The 22,093-nt window shown below is 33.7% G+C and overlaps 1 protein-coding gene across 1 annotated transcript in view; it reads right to left on the minus strand.

The window, feature by feature from the left end:
- LOC129253136 (uncharacterized) overlaps positions 1-21,349 on the minus strand; it is a 26,312-nt gene extending 4,963 nt beyond the window's left edge. The window contains exon 1 of the mRNA XM_054891400.1: positions 19,863-21,349. Within this exon, the coding sequence (XP_054747375.1) occupies positions 19,863-20,271 (409 nt within the window). The 5' untranslated portion in view covers positions 20,272-21,349. The remainder of the gene's footprint in view (positions 1-19,862) is intronic.
- Positions 21,350-22,093: the final 744 nt, after the last annotated feature.

Below are 22,093 nucleotides of genomic sequence, written 5' to 3' on the forward strand. Positions count from 1 at the left end.
GTCTCAGTAATGAATATTTTCCGTACGGAATTAAAATAAAATATGTACATATACATACATACATAAGTATGTGTTTATGTATGCATGTACATTCGAACAATAAGTTGGCATTTGGATTGCGAGTAGTATTTTAGTGTTCTTGTACGCGATAGTTTGTACCAATTGTTGTTATGAATGGGAAAATGAGAGAAGTGGCCAGTCATTTTAGGCGAAGTTGCAAATTTTGCAGGATAAAGTTTTACAGCTGTATATGCATATACACATACATACATACATACATACGTACATACATACATACATGCATATAATAAACAAATAGAAAGCTGATTTTTAAAAATCTGCCACTTAAAGAAAGTGTGCAACTATACATATAGATGGCAGCATAATTAGCACTTTACCATTTTGGACTTGCGCGCCTTGGAAACTTGCTCGTTCTTACCAATTTTGGGTTCGTGTACTGTTTGTACTTGCTACTCTCAGAGCGAATGTTAACAAATTCTTAGAAATTTCTTTACTAGCTAATCTTTACTGAAAAATACATATGTACATATGTGCATGCACAGACCTAATGATTGGATCAAATAAAATACTTAGTGATAGATATTATCAATACTCACATACAAATAATATATATACATACATACATATGCACATACATAAATACGTTCAAGGTATGTGTATAGATATTTACATATATGTACATATACATATGTAAGCATGTATATGAACATTGACATTGGCATGTTTACCAACGTGTTGATACGTATCTGAAAAATACTCAAGCCAAAAATCCCCTTACGATGTGGGATGGGGCTCGGGGTGTTTGTTGTCAAAACCTCGTCGCTATTTCAGCGAAAATGAATTTCACAACAACCGGCCAAAAGCTGGAAATTTACACGTACTTTAATTTGTTTGTGTTAGTAAAAGCTTTATTTGCCCCTTTCCATGTGCAGAGAGCAAATTTGAAGCTTTTATTTCTTGTTTTGCAAAACGGCACCGATAGACATGATTGTACATGTTCGTGCATAGCACGACATGACCACTTATTGCTAACATTACTCATCGCACAATCGCGTGAAGCACAATCGAGTTCATTTAAACTTGTGTTCGTGTGGGTTAAAATAATTGCCAGCTTTTGCGCATATGGGTGTATGCATGTGAATTCCAAGAAAAAATGCTGATACCATCAATGTGGGCACATATTACACATGTGCATGCACAGGTACACACCTGAATACGGTCTTGATTGATAAGCTGTTGAAACTTAATTAAACTGATAATTAAGAAAAAGTAATGGTTTCATCTTCCTTTGCAGAACCGTGTAACCTCAAGGGATTTAGAGAAGGTGGAGCCCCCATAGTTGTGTATCTAAACTTAACTAACTTTTGTATATGTACATATGTATGTATGTATGTATATCCCACTGGCATGCGACGTAGGACGTGTCTCAAGAGTGATGCAGATTTTTGACAGCAAATAAGCGATTGGTATTTTTTTAGACAATTCGATCTACAGGCTTTAGCAAACTTAGTCATGGAATGCGTAAAAGTAATCTAAATGTTTTGTGAAAATTAGCGTTCTGCAAGTAGTGCTTTCTGCGCATCGCACCTTAAGCGATGAGGCACATTTTCACCTAAACGGATACGTTAACAAGCATTTGGGGTACTGGAAATCCTATGTGTCCGCAATGTTTGGAAATGTGTCGCTGTTTGGAACTATTTTTGGATTGTCGGACTCGTCGACTTTTTTCAAAATTATGCCGGTAACGCTGTTACGGTGAATGGTGAACGTTATTGTGAGATTATAACACACTTTTTTTGACCTGAATTAGATAGCATGTACTTTGACATGACACCGAGATCTTGCGATTTGACAACATTGAACGGTTTTCTCTTCTAAATGGAATGGACTTGAACATTATGCGGTTTCAAAACGACGGCCACTATGGCCAGTTGCCATAAAGCACTTCATTGTTTGAAGCGAACGAAGTACGCAGGACGCATTATCTCACGAAGCAACGAGGTAAAATGACCCCCGCGATCTTGCGATTTGACACCATGGTATTTTTGTTTGTGTCGATATACTAATACATATGTATGTAAGTCTAAGATGATTTCAGAGCGGAAGAAAGAAATCATACGCATTATAAATGATATGCAGCTCGAACTATGCTAAATAGTCATGGAAAATATAGACATGCGCATCCTGTGTTGTTAGAGGAGACGAAGTGAACATTTAATGGATATTGTGTTTCATACATAAACGCCATAGACTAAAGAACATGGTGAAATGACAAAAGAAAGCAAAACATTTTGACAATTTTTTTTGTTTTTTTTTTTTTTATAAAAGAAAATCTGTGCTCGTATCTAAATATAAATGATTCCAAGATTCTTATGCACCTGCTAACTAAACTGCAGGATACCAATTTGAAGATGACACCTTTTTGGTTCCAGTGGATTTCGTACCAGTTTAAGAGCTGTTTAGTGAATATGCATGTATGCATGTATAACAATTTACCAAGCGTTCCGAATACTCCTATACAACCATGTATAGCATTGGGAGAGTAGAGCTCCTGTTGTTATATGTACGTACATATTATATGTAGATATTTTGTTTTTAGGTAAAATTGTACACCGGCTTCCGTTATAATTATTTTAGTTTGACAGCTTAGAGGAGGTTTAGACCAAGAGTGTTCATTTCAATACGCCTCCAGGTGGTATGTGGCCCACCCACTCTTCGACCAGCTTTGTGGATAGGGTTCCAACAAGGGCCTGCCTAACAACGATGTCATCATTTTTTCTAAGCGTATGCCCTACCCACTGCTACTTCTTGTTTCGAATTTTAGACGCTACGTCAAGCTGGTTAGTACGGGTCCAAAAAATTCGCAAAATAGGGCGTAGACAGCGATTGACAAATGTTTGCAGACGTCTTTTCATTACCGCGGTTACTTTCCATGTGGTGCGACCTTATAGGACAGATTTGACATTTCTGTTAAATATACGCAATGTGGTATGAAGGCTGATTTTGTTATTTTGCCACAAGGGCGCGAGGATGCCAAATGAAGAATCATGCAGCCAAGTTAGCAAAATTTCTCTACACTTTCATTCTGTTATGCGCCTACTGCAACCTGCTCTGATGTGACGTCATTTAGACGAAGTGCTTTCGTTTTAATAGCGTGGATTTTGAGTCCGGTACATTGGAGCTTTTCCTCCATGGCTTGAGTAAGCAGTTTCAGGCCTTTCTTATCAGAGCAATTAGCTTCCATGAATTGCTCTCCTCAAAGACATTTCAGTTATTCTGATCAGACTCTTTTTCATGGCGGAAAAATGCTCCGAGGTTTGTCGTTGTCCACCCCATGGGACTACCGCGTTTAGAAAAAAAGTCTATCATTCGACACTTTATGTTTACAGTGGGCATCGAAGCCTATACCAACCGAATAGTGGTCACGCGCAAACCACTCGGCTATAGCGGCCGCTAATTATGTATGTATGTATATAAGTATACCTGTATATGTATGTCTCTATATGTAAATACATTTGTATGTCTTTCTTGGCCACCCGACCCCCTGTCTGCCCCCAATCCCATTTAAAGTGCGCACTGCTATATTTAATGCACCATAGCCCGTGTTTTATATACCTCAATCTGATCTGCGTAGTTTGTGATAATAATAAAGAAAGCCACAACAGGGGTGAGTGAACAACAGGTGTGAGAAAAGCTATCACTTCGAAGTTATTATCAGCATTGATGAACAGATAACGGCCGACACTTCATACAATTCATGGCTTGATAATAGTTCAGCAATGATAGCTACAAATTTCACGTACTAATTGAATGTCCTTTGCACCCAGAATACAGATCTCTGCACATTTTCAAAAAAAAAAAAAAAAAAGTATAAGATCAAAGCAACTTTGTTTTCGTTTTAATCCATAAACTTTAGTATTTTATGGAGAATTTTATTCCAGTTTAATAAGATTTATAAAAATCTTCATTAATAAAAAAATGTGATTTCTGTAGTCACCAGCAAAAAGCATTAAGTTTACTAGCAAAACGTTATATTAGCGTAAAATCCATTTTTCTTTATAATGTTTTTTAAAAAGTTATTGAGAAAATAGATTGCCTTAGTGTATTAGCTACTCGTATAAAATGTTTCTCGAAAATGGAATTTCCGACTTTACCGGTTATTGCTTATGACCACAAATTTTATAAAACGATTGGAAAACGTTTTATGTTTTGGTAAAAGCCCACAGGCACGCATGAAAAAATACGCAAATCACATACACACATGCATCGATATATTCTAACCTAGTTTTATGCACATATACAACAAAACAATACTTAATTTCTTATCATTGGGTCGGAGCCATATGGACTTTCCGCTCAAAATTTCAATTTTAGTTTAACAGAAGCCGACATATAAATAATATGTTTATTCTTTTCATAAACTTACAACACATATATTCTAGACATTGTAATATTTCAACTTACATAAACTGTATGGGCAACCAATCGGTTGTGGGTTGTTGTTGGTGCTTAAGAAAACGCGGCTCGACGGACGCAGTCAATACGTCAGCCGAAAAAACTTTACTAGTACGTAAATTAGGTGGAAATCCGACGATTCCACCAAAAACGTAAAACTTTAACGCGTACTTAGTACTTTTACAGTTTTGCTGATTGCGCGATTTGTACTTTACTTTTTTAACCTTTTTTTTTACCTTTTTTTCACACTTATTTTATTATGATTTTCTTGCTTTCGCTCCTTCCTTAGAGCCTTTTGCACTACTGGCGTGTGCACCTAATGTGCTGCTTATTCGCCTTATATTCTGCACTTATTTTTATATCAACTCAGTTATTACTGAGCAAACACCAAACGTTAAGTTTAGCCACAATTTATAAAATAACTCTAAATTTCACCAGGTCTTGCCAAGTCACCTAAATATTCACGAGCGAAAAACACCGACGGTACGTCAAGTTTGTATACTTCACAGATCTGTTGTGAAATTCAAAGTCGACATCAGCAAAACATAGGCGGCAAAAAGCTTTCGTATTTACATGTACAAATTATAGTCTGATAAAGCTATGTGTATGAGTGTATACAACGAGATACTTGGTCGCACACACAGATACTGGGTAAATTGCTCACGATTGTGAGTGTTGCGCACAGTCACAGTGGTTGATTTTGTGGCAAACCGGTTTTGCTTCTTCATGAAAAATGGTATCTAAAATATAATATGAAATTTCCCTCCTGTGTTGGTACTGGTACAACTTGCGATAATGCGAAATAAAATTTAAATTAAAATACATCAGCAGCAAAGTAATTCTGGACGAATAGAAATGGAATAGTGTGGCTTTCTTCGTTTAATATTCGGTTTATTGATGTTCGATTCGAATATAAAAGTACAAATACCAATGTCTGGTAGTTTTAAAAATGGTTTGCATGGAATTTAATTAATTTGTACGTGAGGCATCTATTAAACAGTAAATTAGCTTCGAGAAATGATAAAACATTTTTCATTCATAATAAAAATTAAAAAAAAAAACCTTACTAATTCGAAGTCTGTATTTTGTAGATGTACATATGAAGGTCGTTTGAAAATTCCGTGCAAAGCCAGAGAGATTGCACTACTGACATGAGGTTATGTTTAGTTAGCTGCATCTCTTGGAAGATCACAAACAAGTGATCGTGTGATACCACACCTTTGGACTTTTATTTGTGGGAGTATGTAAAGTCTAACTGCTTTATGGATAAACCAACTTCGATTAAGGTATTGGAAGCCAATATTACTAAAGTTCTTCAAGAGATACTAACCGAAGTCCTTCAGCGAGTCATTCAAAATTGGTGTTTTCGTATGACCGAATTACGGCGGAGTTGCGGCCAACATTTGAAAGGGATAATCTTAAAAAATAAATATCATGAGTAATTCTACACAAAAATAATAAAGATTGCCCAATCAATTAAAATTTTTGTTATTTTATTTCAACTTAAAATCCCATACCTTTACATTGATCACCCTTTATGTGGGTAAGACTTCCAAAAAGTGATCAAAGCCCAAGTTAGTGTTTCAGTTTTCTTGAAGCTTTGGAAAACAATAGTATTATATACAGGGAACCAATTTTTTTACTCTGTTTTTTTTTTGTTAGTTAAAAGAAGGATCAAAAATTTTTTAAATTTTTTAAGAAGAATAAAATTTTTGGTCCTCAATATCTCCTCTTCAGAATCCTGGATCCTTTTCTTATTTTTCGGACTTGTTGGAAAATACGTCCAATAACATCTGAAAATTCCGAAAAAAATGTTTAGTCCTATAATGACAATTAAACTTGGACTAATATTTTTTAGGCCAAAATAACAGCCCTTTTCCAGTAATAAACAAACCGTTTATGCAAATTAAAAAAAATTTGATATCATTCGATTGCTCGAGACCTTTAAAATGCTAATACATATAGTTTTGTTTTTATGTATTGCATATTTCCGACATTACCAATCTATTGCAAACAAAACTCCAATATACCTGGATGTATATACATATGTATGTTCATTAACGTTACGCAATTAAAGTCAGCAATTATCAAATTAATACGCATTCGAAAGATTAAATTCTAAAATAAAGTAATTTCGCATTTTCGTAAATGCAACAACTTTGTTATACGGATACTTTTTCTGAAGGTATGTGAGTGGAATTTTCGCAAAGATTTAGAAAGAAAATATAAATACATGCAAGGCCTCTTCTATTCGACAATTCTCTGCTCTACTAACTTAACGAAAAATTTGCATGTGAAAGCGATAACAAAGTTATCGAGCAAGATTCGCTACTAGCAAGTATGGTTATACTTTATTAAACTGGTATCGCTCACTATCTTACAAACACATGTAATTCAAAGCAGCTCTATTCCAGAGTTGCCAAGATATGTTCATTTATACCATTTGCTTCATCTGTTTGCCAATTGCTAACGCTGGGCGCACAGACGAGCCCCCTATTATACTGATGTGCAATGAAAGAGAATTGAACCATCTTAAAAACTGGAATATCTAAACGACGGTTGTCACTTATTGGAAAATATTTCAATTAAAAATGTTATTTAAATTTAATATTAGGATAGGCAATAAAACAAAACTATGGAAGCGTTTAAAAAGAGAGCTGCCACTTATAAACACCAAAAACAAATGAATAAGTTTTAGTCCAAGCTTAGTAGTTGTTATAGGACTAGAAAAATGAAAGTCTGGGCTCACCGATCATTTTATATGAAATAAAATAAAAGCATAAATATATTTTTTTTTACAGCAGCCATAGCCGAATTGGTTGGTGCGTGACTACTATTCGGAATTCACCGAGAGAACGTAGGTTCAAATCTCGGTGAAACACTAAAATGAAGAAAAAGTTTTTCTAATAGCGGTCGCCTCTCGGCAGGCAATGGCAGTCCTCCGAGTGTATTTTTGCCATGAAAAAGCTCCTCACAAAAAATATCTGCCGTTCGGAGTCGGCTTGAAACTGTAGGTCCCTCCATTTGTGGAACAACATCAAGACGCACGGCGCCCTAAAAGGGTGTAAGCCTCAAATATATAATATATAAATTGTATACATATATTAATTTTGTGTAAAGACTTTAAAAGTTGGCGGAGGTGCACGTTTATAAAGACAGCACTTTTAAACTACCTACAATCACTGTTTTATTAATCTATATGTATACTTTATTTCGAGTGTTGTTAGTTATTCAGTTATTCTATTTTAACTACAGTTAACGAATAAACTAAAACTAAAAGTAAACCGTATGGACAAGCGTTAGCAAGTGGCGAATAGACGAAGCAACTGGTATAAATGAACATATGTTGGCAACGCGGGAATAGAGATGCCCTAAATGCCCAGTTATACCAGTCTCTATGTGGCATTTCTGTTTTAACAGCACTTTTTTAACAAAATCTGTAGGTGTAGATGTGGAGAAGTTTTCCAGATTTGTGAAAGAATTGTCGTTTGGTCAACAATTTTGAAAGCGGAGTTATTTTAGTATCTACACGTTAACATAAAAAACATATTTTATGAAAATTTTAGTGTTTTGCATAAAAATGGAGGCAAAAAAGCAAAACGCTGTTTACCAAAGTATATTTTCGATGCTTTCATTCGATGCAACATATCGAATAAAACATCGATGTTTTTTTAATGTACTCGTACAATATTCCTAGTACCTTTACTCAAGCGGAAGTATTATTTATTTAGAATTTCAAATATATAATATGTCTGTATAAAGATACGTTGGTTGAAAATACTGAATTGCTTCGTATTTTTCGGTATCATTTTATATTAAATAAAGTAATATTTAATAATAATGAATAGGAACAAAAATATATGTATTCAGATATAAAGGTAAATAAACTATAATAAAGGGCGAAACAGTAAAAAAATAAGTTACTTTAATTTATTAAATTCACATAATTTGCAACACTAATTAATAACACTGTGCCGCGTTCTAAGTTCAGTCTGTGAAACCCCCAATGCAAGTTCATATATTTATTCCACAAACTAAATTATTTGATAAAAATTTGTATATACATACGTAAATACATATCAGACATGTGCTTATAGAAAACTTGTGCTTCTAGTACAAAGGGAGTTTTGCACGGCACCAGTACACCAATATTTACGCAAATTCATATCAGCGAAAGTTGTGATAACACGTATTGATCTGCACGGGTTCGAGTGTCGAGCTTTGTTACTTAAAAATTGTGTAGCAAATTGGAGGCTAAAATATTCAATGATTGCGTTAGCGAAAAGTTTTTCCTTGCACATCTGTACATATCTATAAGGTGGTTCATATTAGTAGAATTTGTTTTTCCGCATGGTCATCTGGTTAATAACGATTTAAAAAAATCTTTTTATTGAAATATTGGGAAATCAATAATACAATAGTTAACAAGTCCATGCTTGTTGTAGGCGCTAATTCGTAGGTCACCAATCCTCTTCATCGAATTTCTTCTACAAGATGATTTTAGTAGGGCTCGAAGCTTCGTCACATCATAATGCGCTATTCACGGAGCTAAGTTTATGTCATATAAACTCTTGTGATGTTTTTTATTTAATATCATTTCCAACCACCAAAATTCTGTTTGTTTATGTGTAACCACTATTTGGTTGGTCCCAGATTCCATTTCCACTGTGGACACGAAATAACGAAGCTCCGAGTGCATAAAAACCCATTTGCTGTTCAGAGTCGGCATAAAACTGGAAAGAACTTTGTTTGTAGGACAACATGAAATCGCATACCAGAAATGTATGGAGGGGTTCCCAATTAAAGCAATATGTATGTATGCTTATGCTAAGAAATTTTCAAAATTCATATACCTAACGTATCAGAGATGTCAATCCCGAAAACCCAGTATTTTTCAAGACCCTGAAATTCCGGGATTAGCTTGTGTTAATTTCGTTTTCATTTGAAAACAAAAAAAAATATTTTGCGATCTTTCAATTCATTTCAATTTTAATTTCAAATTCGTTTCAATTATCTGTTAAAAATTCATACAAAAAAAAGTGGTAAAAGTATTAAGAAATCTTATCCTTACAACAATGCTTTGGTGTATATTTTAGATTTGAAACGGGGTCGTACAAACGTTGAAGATGGGCAACGTGGTGGAAGCCCAAAAAGTACAGCAACATCAGAAATCATTGCGCGTGGGTATTATGAGTATTATTTTTCAAAATCCAAAGATTCTTTGACTAAGCGTGAAATTGCTGATAGCATTGTCATCTCAGATGAACGAGGACTCCATATTTTTTTTACATTCAACAAAAACTGAATTTGGAGCAATTTAATCAGAATAAAAGAGATTTTGTGCGTCGGTTTATAAATATGGAAAGTATATGGATCTACCACCATGATCCTAAACTGAAACAAGAACGTTTACAACGGGTTGAAGCTGGTTGTTCAGCTCCAAAACAGATGAAGTTAGAACGAAAAAGGCGAAAAGGGTTATTATATACATTTTTTGGGATGCAAAAAGGGGTTTGTTGATTGCTGATGATATTATAGCAACCTTTGGGATCAGCTGAATGAAAAGAGCTTGTTTACAGAAAAAACAAAAATTCCATCAAGACAAACCACGTGTTTAAACAAGTGCTTTGATGATGGCTAAATTGAATGAATTGCTTGAAGATCCAGCGATTACTCCTCTTCAAAATTTTTACACATTGCTGACCGGTCACGAGCTTGCTGATAAGCTGCATCTTTATTGTTTTCACGGTACATTGTTGGAAATCTTGTAGTGTAATTATTAGGTCTGCATACCTCGAGTTAAAAAGAAAAAATAGTTACTGCCACAAAAACAAATCCGACTAGAGCGTGTAGACCGTGTTCTGAAAACGGAGCGAAACTCTATATATGAGTATTTGCAAAACTTGTGATGCACCATTGCACGTAGGTGATTGTTATACTTTTTATCATACGAAAAATAAATATTAGGAGTAGAACAATAAATAAAACTTATTAAAGTTTATTTATATTGTTTCGATATTTTGGAGCTGCTATGACGGCTGAAGAATAGATGAATATATGGCCTAGGAATAGATGACGCAGTGTAAGTAATTAAATAATTCGTATAACTCTAGATAAATCGATAGCAAAACTGAAAATGCGTTTTTTTTTTTCAAACTATGTTTTTGAACTGGTGATCACTGTAACTTAAAAACCGCTTGGTAGATTTTAATAAAATTTATACTGCTTTTGAAAAACTTAAAACGCTCGTGCCTGATCGAAGGATTTTTTTTTCTTAAAAATTTCGATTTTTTTAAACAATTAATTGTCGGGTTTTTTCGAATACCTGAAAAATATTTCCTGAGGGTGCGATATTGTTAATTTAATTATCTATTAATAAAACTAATCTCTCTTGTGCGATTGATTTTAGATATACATATCTCCAAGGACTTGTGATGATCACCGCAAGGGACTTCTGGAGAAACGGGCTTCACACAAATAACTTTTACAAGTATATTATTAATTTTTTTTTTTTTAAGTTTTGCTAAAGTCAAGTCGAAACATGATGTATTAATGCTACATATGTTTTTATTTTTGTAAAATAAAGCAATTAACTAGCAAAAAAAATTATTTAAAATCATCATTTTTTCGGGCCTCTGACTAACCCGAACCCCTTAAAACAATTCTTTTGTAGAAAATGCTTGTCGTCAAATGGTGCATGGTCAGGAGCATCTTCAAATATAATGCATTTTGCAGTGCTTCCAGAAGATCGTTGCAGATATGGTATGAACTTATTGAAGTATCACAGGAATAAGTGTATTGAGGGAGATTATATTAAATAAAATTTTAATTAAAAATTCACATTTTTTATTTTTTCTTCCCTCGTTTTCAAGCAATCTTTATGCATGCAGTTTGTTTGAACTTACTTAATTTACCAAATCTCTTGAATTCGGTATCTGCAAGTATATGTAAATACGAATGCTTTGAATTCTATAACACCAAAAGGTAATGGGAAATTTTCTCTCAAAAACATAGAAAAAATTTAACTTTCGAAAGCTTTAAGTCTACACACACATAAGCGTCTGTCGAAAAGCATTGAACGCTATGCCAGAGCTTTCAATTAAAAACGGGATTTTTTTACACTACTACTTTTCCACTTGCTTGTTTGTGGTATATGTATGTTTGTGTAGGTGAAACGCAATTTCAGCAGATGAGTCATACAGCGAGCAACAAAGTATAATATCGTTATACATACTCATATCTTGAGAACACGTCATGTGACAGCAGGTTACATGGAATGAGTACTTAAGTATTCGGTTTAAGTTTGTTGGCAAAATACGTTAGATAATAATTGTAAAAGTTTAGGTGGAAAAGAAAATTTTATTGGAATTGTAATTAAATTTACATTTAACGTAACTTTTAGGATATAATATTTTCTTTGAACATTTTTTTAACTTTTTACATATTTATTAGATAATTAATAATAAATGCATGTGTGGCAATTAATTTTTAATTTTAAATTTATCTACATATGTATGTATGTACTTACATACGTACACACATAGTATGTCTTTAGGAATATAAAATGGCGCCTAGCAATGAATGCTACGACATGCAATGACTTGGCAAATTTCTTTAAAGACTCCTATTAGTATTTGTGTATTGCTGAGATAACGTATTATTTTTTTGTTGTTTTAACTTTATTAATAGAGATAACAAACATCTCTTTGAGTTAGTAATAATGTAGGTATATACTTATATATAGGTATGCATGTATGTATGTGCATTTACTTAAAATGTTTGATAGTTCATTTACTTGGAAAAAGCTTAAACGTTGAGACATTAAATGGGAAACATTACAATTTGCTATTCATTTCCTAGGCTACCTAATGATAGAATCAATCAATTTTAACTTTGTACTTTTCTTTTTTTGTATGTTTCTGTTTTTGATAAAATTAATGTGCTTATAAGATATAATATAAGTATAGTTTTAAGTAAATATTTGTTTTTGTCTGCTCAACCCTCAATTATTTTTCTAGCACAGTGTTATTTTTAAATAAATTTATCCGCTAAATGTTAAATATATGAAAATGCTTACTTGGAATACGCTGAATTTTTCCATGTTTAAATACTTCGGTCAAAATTTTTCTAAAAATTCATATAATTTACAATGTTCCCTGGCAAATAAAATTGCCTTGTGGTGAAATTCAAAAGTTTCACAAAGCAATTACTTATGCTCGTTGTGGCCCATATGTATGTATATCAATAAGTTCCTATGTAAATGAAACACGAATGAGCTGACGTCTTATCTGCACCAAATGTGTACTTTTTTCAATAATAAGGATTAAGCGTTGAATAAAAAATATATGTAAATATTCAAGTATTATTTGAGTTGTTCTAACTTAGAACACTTATCGAAGTTTCTCAAAAAATGTATGTACCTATATACATACATACATATGTATAAAGGTATTTAATTATTTTAATTTTCTAATTATTCAGCTCGTTGATGTTGCATTCACTATGAAAATAGTATTTCAATTGCTTTAAATGCGAAGAATAGCAGCCTTTTATACTTATCCAACGATCAGCCTTTTATACTTGTGCGATCAGAACGTATTCATACAATGCTACCTTTGTTGCTACAACTGTTAACTTGTGGAGGAGAGAGCGACAAGGAAAGTAGACGGGCATCGAGCACGAGCAACTCGCATTGTGTTCGTTCTTCTCTTACGATTTTAACATTTTATCATTCTTCTCAATAGCATTACGTATTCTTGCTCTGCAGTCCGAGTTGCCCTGTATGAACGTCAGCGGCAACACAAAAACAAAATTTGCAAAGTTACGCCGACAAAACTCGCCCTCTAGGAGCACAGTCCTATGCATTATATACTCACACATAAGAAAAACTACATGCACAACATGTGAGTTTGCATTATTTGGTATCTGGTATACGTCCTGCAGGGAAGCCCCCAGTAGGTAAAAAGCAGGTGACCTTATAGAGAATTTAGAACCGTGGCTGGTTCATGAACTTTCTCCTTTCCATATCTACAACTTGTATGTAAGTCTAATACGACTTTGTTTTACCCACGAAGTATCGATTGTCTACCGCTGTAACGCTTTTTCCATAGATAAATCTACTATTAAATTCGACATGTCATTAGTATTCCCCCATGGACGAAAGTTAGTATAGAATTCGATCAATCTTATTATCACTATGGTTCAATATACATTTGCAATATGAATTTTCAATACGAAAACTGAAGTCCAGTTATTGTATATTCAGTAAAATTTTTACCTAATGCAATACGCATGTGACATAGTTTTTTGTTTCATTCTTTGAGATTTGAGGTACTCGTACAACCATGGCATTTATTGAATGCGTTTATGCTGTATTTAAACACAGTTGAAATGCGTCTTTGCTGACTAGGATCTGGAACTGTCCTGCACAAATTTAAAATTTCTTATATAATAAGTAGAGGAATTTACTTTTTTAAATACCTATTCTTATTTTTGCGCATTTTCTAAAGAAATCGGGTAGTTAGCAAATATAAGCGTTAAGAAATTATTAACAAAAGTGTGCAACGGAAAACTGGTAAATGGCATAATGGATAATCATCTTTATTTGTCTATTCTCAAGGAAAATTTACATTCCAGTGCACATGTATTGAAAACATGGTTTTTACTTTAATACTCCTCAAAGCCCTGTCATAAATCATATAGAAAATCTTTGGACTCATATCGAGGATAAAGTGTGGGAACAAAATTTCATCGAAAAGTGACCTTAAAGCTATTTTGCTCACAGAATGGGAAAAAACATTTGCTGAATTTCGTCGAAAGTTGGTCAAATCTATGCCAATACGTTTAGTGACAATTTACAAAAATAATGGATATCACACGACATATTTTTTTATACTCCAAATTTATGGCAACCTGTCTTGTTTTTTCTTAAACAATAAATAATTTTAATGATATTTTAATCTAGAAAGGGGGTATCTTGAGAAGCTCGAGAAGGTGATTTCACCATACACCTATAACATTTTCTTAATGTATTGTGCTTTTTTGGTGGCTTATAAGGTTCTTTGTAAATGCCTACCTCTTGTGGCTTAGAGGTGCTGTGAAATATTAAATAGCTTGTAAATACCTATATTTATACACAATACTAGTAAAAGGCAAAATACCGCTCACTATATGTATAAAAATGCCTGTTTCTGGCATCCTTGGTAGGTAGCATCGGAAAACGTTGAAGGTGTGATTTCGCGTTTGTTTCGCGAGGAGTTCCAATTTAGATCGCAGCGAAGATGGTCGATTTCGGGCAAAGACGTTCTTTAAATTATTTTCGATTAATTAATTATTTCATAAAAAACTTAAATTATTAATCAAAACTTTATATACCATTTTAATAAAAATACACACCTATGTTTTTATATCATCTCATACCTCATAACTATTCTGCCGAAATAGTACCTACTATAGCAGAATCAGCACAGTATTTCACTTGCTTAGATTTTTCCTGCAGGGTGATTGGATTAGATGCATTATCAAATTTTTATTTAATTAAAACAGAAAAACTCTCTGAGATTTGCAATATTCGCTTGAGCGGTAAGAGAATCTTCTGAGAATACCAAAATAACCAAATACAAAAGGTGCCGACATCCGCGAACCGCTATCCTTCGTGAATTTGACTGAGTGAGCTGATTTACCAATGTAATAATTAAGTATTTGTATTAATTTTATTGTTTTTCATTTTTATTGTTATTCACGACCGTGTTATTCCCCTTCAACGCCGTTCTCAAATTTTGTATTTAATTAAAACAGAAAAACTCTCAGAGATTTTGCAATATTTGTTAAAGCGGTTAGAGAATCTCTGAGAATACCAAAATAAACAATAATAATAAAAAAGCTGACTGAATGAGCTGATTTACCGATGTAATAATTAAGTGTTTGTATTCATTTTATTGTTGTATTGTTTTTAATATTTATTGTTATTCAAGAGCGGGTTATTCCCCTTCAACGCCGTTCTCTTTCTTATTTATTCAATTGTTATGTCACAGTCAGAAATACTACCACGGATGTATAGTATAATCTTGTAATCTATCATTCTTGCATTGTGTTGGTACCATATACACCCGAGTGATTGGTTAATGTTGTGTGAAAGCCATTAAATATAACCAATAGAATTGTTTATTGAGTAGCTTCGACCGTATTGAATTTGTATATGTAAATACTCTGGTTTTTTTTATTTAGATAGTGACACTTTTTCGCACTGGAAGTCTTAACAGAAAGGTAGCATCATATCTTCGCGGTACGAAATGAATCGCCTTATGTTTGATCGACATTAGGAAATATTGCAAACTTATTGTGTATACCAAACAGTGCGTGTAATGAAAAGAAGTCAAATTGAATTTGAATTTAAGAAGTCATAAATTGACGAAGCGCATTTTCATCTCGGTGGCTATTTTAGCAAGCAAAACTGCCAAGTCTGGAGAGCGGGATCGTCACGTGATCGTCGAGAACGTAAAGTAAATGTTTCCTGTTTCAAATAAACCAATAATATAACAAAAAAACGTATATTTGTTCATTTTTTCACTCTGTACATACATCTATATATATAAAATTCAAATTATCTATGTATCTATAGATCGACTTGCGTCCTAAACGCATAAACCGATCGTAACCAAATTTGAAACACGAACTGGATAACTTACCGGGATGGTCATGGGCTAAAAAATATTTTGATATATATAGGGGGCGTGGCACCTCCCACACAAATGAAGTTTTTAACAGTCCGTATTTCTGGAAGTATTTACGTTAGACTACTGAAATTTGGTAAGGGGTTATATGACATTAATCCTTACCACATCCAGAAAAACTGCGTATAACGAAAAAGGGGGCGTGGCACCTCCCATACAACTGGAATTTTTTATAGTCCATATCTCTGGAAGTATTTAGGCTAGACCAATGAAATTTGGGAAGGGGTTATATGAGGTTAATCCCTAACACCTCCAAGAAAACTGAGAAAAACGAAAAAGGGGGCTTGGCCCCTCCCATATAAATGCAATTTTTCATTGTCCATATCTCCGGAAGTATTAGGGCTAGACAACTGAAATTTGGTAAGAGATTATATAAGGTTAATACCTAAAACCTGCATGAAAACTGGTATAGCTAGAAATGGGGCGTGACACCTCCTTTACAAATGGGATTTTTCATACTGCATATCACTGGATGCATTTATGGTAGAATACCAAAAATTGGTAAAAAGTTTAATGAAGTTAGTATTTAGTACTCCTAGAAAAAATATGAGCTTAGAATGACGATGTAAATGTCATTAATTCCAAAATTCAAGAAATACTACCAGGAACTGTCACAACTTATCATTCCATTGACACAGTCGTCAAAGAATCCCAGGCTGTTCATTATCCCGTTGAGTTTCTTAACTCATTGGACCCATCAGGAATTCCTCCTCATCGACTGAAGGGGCCATGATAATTATGCTGCGTAATTTGGATCCTCCACGTTTATGCAATGGCACAAGGCTAATCATCACGAAAATTTTACCGAATGTTATAGAAGCTATGGTTTTATCAGGAAATTTTGAAAACCACAAAGTTTTCATACCAAGAATTCCAATGATACCGACGGATATACCTTTCAATTTTTAACGCCTCCAATTTCCTATTAGACTGGCTTTCGGAACGTCCATAAATAAAGCTCAGGGACAATCGTTAGCTGTAGCAGGAGTCAATTTAACCAACTCATGTTTTACCCATGGGCAATTATATGTAGCCTGCTCCAAAGTTGGCGCAACGAAAAACCTTTTTATTTGTACTCAAAATAATATAACAAAAAATGTCGTATATCCGATCGTTTTAAATAATACCTAAACTGACTTAAAAAAGCTAAAGTTGTTTTATTTACATTGCATACTTTTTGATAGAAAGGTGGGGTGAAACCCACGGGTATAAGCTAGTATTGTATTTATATATTCTAGAAAAAAAAAGTATTTTTTATACTAAAAATTTATTATGTTCTAACGCTATATACCCTATTATATTTATGGTTTATTCTAATATACCCTATTATATTTGAGGTTTATTCAGCCAAAAATAACAAAAAACCAGATCGGCCTGTTTCGATTTTAATTTATTGGCTGTAAATATGTCGTTGGATACATATTAAAGATATTTCATTTGCGCTGAATTTGCATACTTAAATAAAATAAAAAAAAATTGGGAGTTATTTTAATTGTGGACCTTTGGTGGAATGCAGAGAGAGTACATCAGCAGACACATATTTTTCCATTATTTGCCGTTATATAGCCCCCACTTAACTTTGGTCGTTTGATCGAAATTTGCGATAACAAACTGGTATCTAATCATAAATTATTCCCTGTGTTGTTGGCATTATTGTTGCCGTACTTTCGAACCGTCAGTTCTAATTGCCATCCACAGGTGGAAGGTGTTTATCTACTAAATGATTCTAGATTACAAATATGTTAGCTTTATCTTTCACGTTTCTTTGCCTAACACCTATTTTTTTAATAGAGAAATATGCATTAATATTACCTGTTCAATTGCAATCAAAAATTTCAGCTCAAATTTCTTTGAAAGAGTTCTGTAAAATGGTGAATATGTATGTAATAAACCACTGGCGGTGAACTCACATCACCATGGCACAATGGGTTTCCATACTAAATACCAAAATCTCATAATATTGCGATAGAATTTTCGCATATTCCTGACACCTGCAATTATTCACACTGTAAAATACTAAATAAAAATAACGCTTCTAACGCTCCATTTCTACACCTCTCCCTCTATCATCCAAAATTTTACAATTCAAAAATTGCGCCTCTAACTTGCAAATTCTATATATTACATTTTCAAAATTCCGCGTTCTAAAATTCTAGATGGGCCAAACAAAAAATAAAATTTATACATTTATTAGGTTTTAGTGTTTGACAACCCTACATACATATTTTACTTGCGAGACGATTTTTATGTCGTGTCGAGCGCTTAATCATTTTCAATGATAAAAGGTATATTTTTAGTACAATTTGCAGCGCGTATTGCCTTGCAAAATTAGTTGTGATAAAATAAATCATTCATTCAAGCACTTGTTTACTTCTTTACTTAAATAAGCGTGCCGAATTTAAACAATTTAATATGGTAAATCTATTGTAAAATAATCCAAACTAATTAACTGCGCAAAACCAGACCGACCCGCCCTAATAAGCGTAAGTTTGCGACTGTCTACCTCCTAAACCTATTAACTAAAAGCTTTGTTGTAAAAGTGATCTGGAATAGGCAATAAGTAGAATTGACCGAAGTTCCAAAGAGTTAAACTGGTCATGATTGAAGCTGTATATTGATTGGTATAGAAGATGAATAGAATCAATGCGAAGACGGTGGCATGCAAAACAGAAAGAACATGGAAGAAAGTCGTTAGCCTTGTCACAGAGTCCGTCGTATAAAAGTTACGAGTACAACCCTCGGAATCGATATGAACTACAGTGGTGGTCACAAATTTAGCCCTTTATAGCAAGACAACATTCCTTCTAGATTTGTGCTTAATCTAATGTTAGAACTTACCAAAGAATTTCTATCAGCTAAATTGAGTAACATGAAAACAAGTTTCCTTAACTGTCCAGTTCTTAGTGGTACTACAGGTGACGCAAAATTAGTCATCCAATTGTTGGTTTTTGATTAACTTTTTTACTAAATAAAAAATAAATGGTTTTGAGTGATGGAAATCTTTATTTTGACCTTTACGCACTCCATTGTTGGTCTGCTTGTATAGCGTTCGTAAGTGTTAAATATGATTGACGTACAACGCCATTTGCAAAACTTGTTAAATTTTCCGATAGCAAATCTTCTTGCGCCACTTTGCGCATGCATGTGAATGAGTTTTATGGGAAAAGGAGGAATATATAATAATTTAGTTTGCTTAGAAGAAAAGCTATAGAGAGGAAATTGTTGTGGCATAAAGTGATAAATTCCTGACCTGCCTTGTATAAAAACGTGCTACCAAACTCAAATTCCAAATTCAAAAATAATCGAAGTTGACCGGGCATGTTAGTATTCGCAGCATCGCCGAGGGGCTAAAGATCGACCATAAAGTAATTTCAAATCATTTGTGCAAAATTTTACGCAAAAATAATGGATTTCTTTTTCCCCAAACTAATATTTTTGAATGAAGAAAGGCAGTCAAATTTAAGAGTACTTCAAATGTAGCGGAAAGCTTAGAAGCTTGCCTTAATTCTTTAAAAGTAGATAATGATCCTAAAAGTGGATTTGTACGGAAAATTTTCTTCGCTGTTATAATATATACAAGTTTACAAGTATGGCAACGCTGATTGTGTAAATTAAGAGAGTTGTGGATTATGGAGGGCATGCGTATTTACTTACCGAGCATCCCGATGCAATGCCGCATCAGCGATGACGTCACAGACATACCCATTACACCGTGCACCATTCGAAAGTTCTTCTTCTTACTAAACTTGTTAAACTTAAACTTGTTTATTGTATTTAGCTTGTGAATGATTATAGCTAAATTACACCAACAAATGTTCATACGCAAAATATTTTTACGCTTTAGCAAATATTTTTCAATGTTTAACATAAAATGTCGCATAGGCGTATTCGTGGGTGTATGAGTAGGCGTGTACGTCTCGCCGCCGGTGCCTTGAATGCTACTGCAATTGCCTATTTTGGAACGATGCCAATAATACGCACACATAAGAATGAAGGCGCGATAGACGCGCTGCCAGGTATGGTGTTGTTTTTTTAGTTGCGCCACCAAAAGCGAAGAGTGCATAGCACTAATATAGGAGTAAATAGTAGTAGTAGTAGAGCAGCGGAACTCTGTGCTGTGAGATTTGTTCAGAAAGTTAGTTTTTTTGATAACTTTTGGGCTGGTTGTCGCAAGTGCAATTTGTAATGTTCTTGTGTGCGTTTGTAGGCGCGTATGAAATATTTACTGCCGATAAGTATGCTGCCTTTTAACGAAGAATATTTTTTTTTACAGTGGGTTTGAGATTAGACTTCCACACAGAAAATAGCACGATGAAATTTGAGATTATTTTTTACAAAAATGTTAGATTGAATCGCGTCTATCGCAAAAGATTAATCACTTTTTTTATAACTTCATATGGAAAATATCGCGATGAAATTACAGATTTTTTTTAATAAATTGCAGATGAAATTGCGTCTGTCGCAAAACAAATTGATCACTTTTTCATATACTTTACTTAAAAAAATTCTCTCAATATGAATTGAGAGGTTTGCTTTGCTTTAAAACGGCACGGAAACAAAATTTAATTTTTTATGTAAATGAAGTCCTTGTAGCGGTGTTCACAGGCCGGTGATGCCATTGATACGTTTCAAATTTATATTAAAAATTTTAATGGTATTGTTTATATTCGACGGTTGTTGAGTGCTTTTGCTAGTTTAAGATTATGTTCAATATCACACACGATATTTAAAACAATTTAGAGAGCATTAAATTAATAATGGAATATATATGGTATTTGATATTTAGCTTTTGCTATGGCTCCTGCGAACTTATTTCACTTCACTTGGGTGATTTGACACACTTTTATTTGTAGAAATATGAGTCAAACGAACTCAGCAAATGCACTGCACAGCTGATCCGAATATTTTCAGATTTGAAGAGATTTCTATGTATTTGAAATAGATTTTGCACGTGCTGTCGTCGCTTTGGGCATACACTTTAGTTTAGCTGCTGTTTGGTTGGATCCGTGTTGCTTTGTGCTTGTCGATTTTGTAAACGAATTTGCGAATAATTTGCTTTTTACGATTTGTACACTTTGAACGAGAATTTGAAACTAAGAGCAGACTACTCGCATACTCGCCACCTATGATATGGCTGATTGTGAATTCTTCATCAGCGAATGGTATTGCGCGTGAATGTGAAAGCGGTTTTGCTGTCGTCACAACAAGACAGCAAGGGCATTGTTGTGCAGGGAGGCCAAAGAGGAGTGTACTCGGAGAAATATGAGAGCGAACGATTTGCCCTCTCTTACTTACATACATATATACATGCATGCTAACATACTTAGCAAATATGAGGCCATTGGTGGTTGCTGAGCCTTCGCTGTATAACTTTAATTTTTAGTTTGTAGCTCTACAAATATATATATTTGTGTATCTGTGTCCAATTTTAGTTTCAATGCATTATACTCTACTATATTATATTTGAAAAATGTGTTTAAAATTCTCGACTTATTGGCCGCGATAGTAGTGTAAAAACAAAGAAAGCAATATGCAGTTACATATGTACATATGTATGTACTACATATATTACTATTATTATTTATTTATTAAAATATAATTAAAATTACAGATTAATCTAATGTAATCGAACTAGCTACCAGAGCTGTCGGATTATGTATGTATGTACACATAAATAAATTATATACAGTGAAACCTCCCACAAGCGGACACTCACGGTTCCACAATTTTCGTCCGCTTATGGGGAGTGTCCGCTTATGGGGGTTGAAAAAAAACTCTAGGTTAAAATTACTATCCCAACTCTTTGAATAATTTTTTATGTTCTTTTATGGTATGTTCAGTTTTTTTTCATATTTATTGAAAAATATATATGTAGTTATGTATGT

This window comes from Anastrepha obliqua, chromosome 1, assembly GCF_027943255.1.
Source record: "Anastrepha obliqua isolate idAnaObli1 chromosome 1, idAnaObli1_1.0, whole genome shotgun sequence".
Classification (NCBI taxonomy): Eukaryota; Metazoa; Arthropoda; class Insecta; order Diptera; family Tephritidae; genus Anastrepha; species Anastrepha obliqua.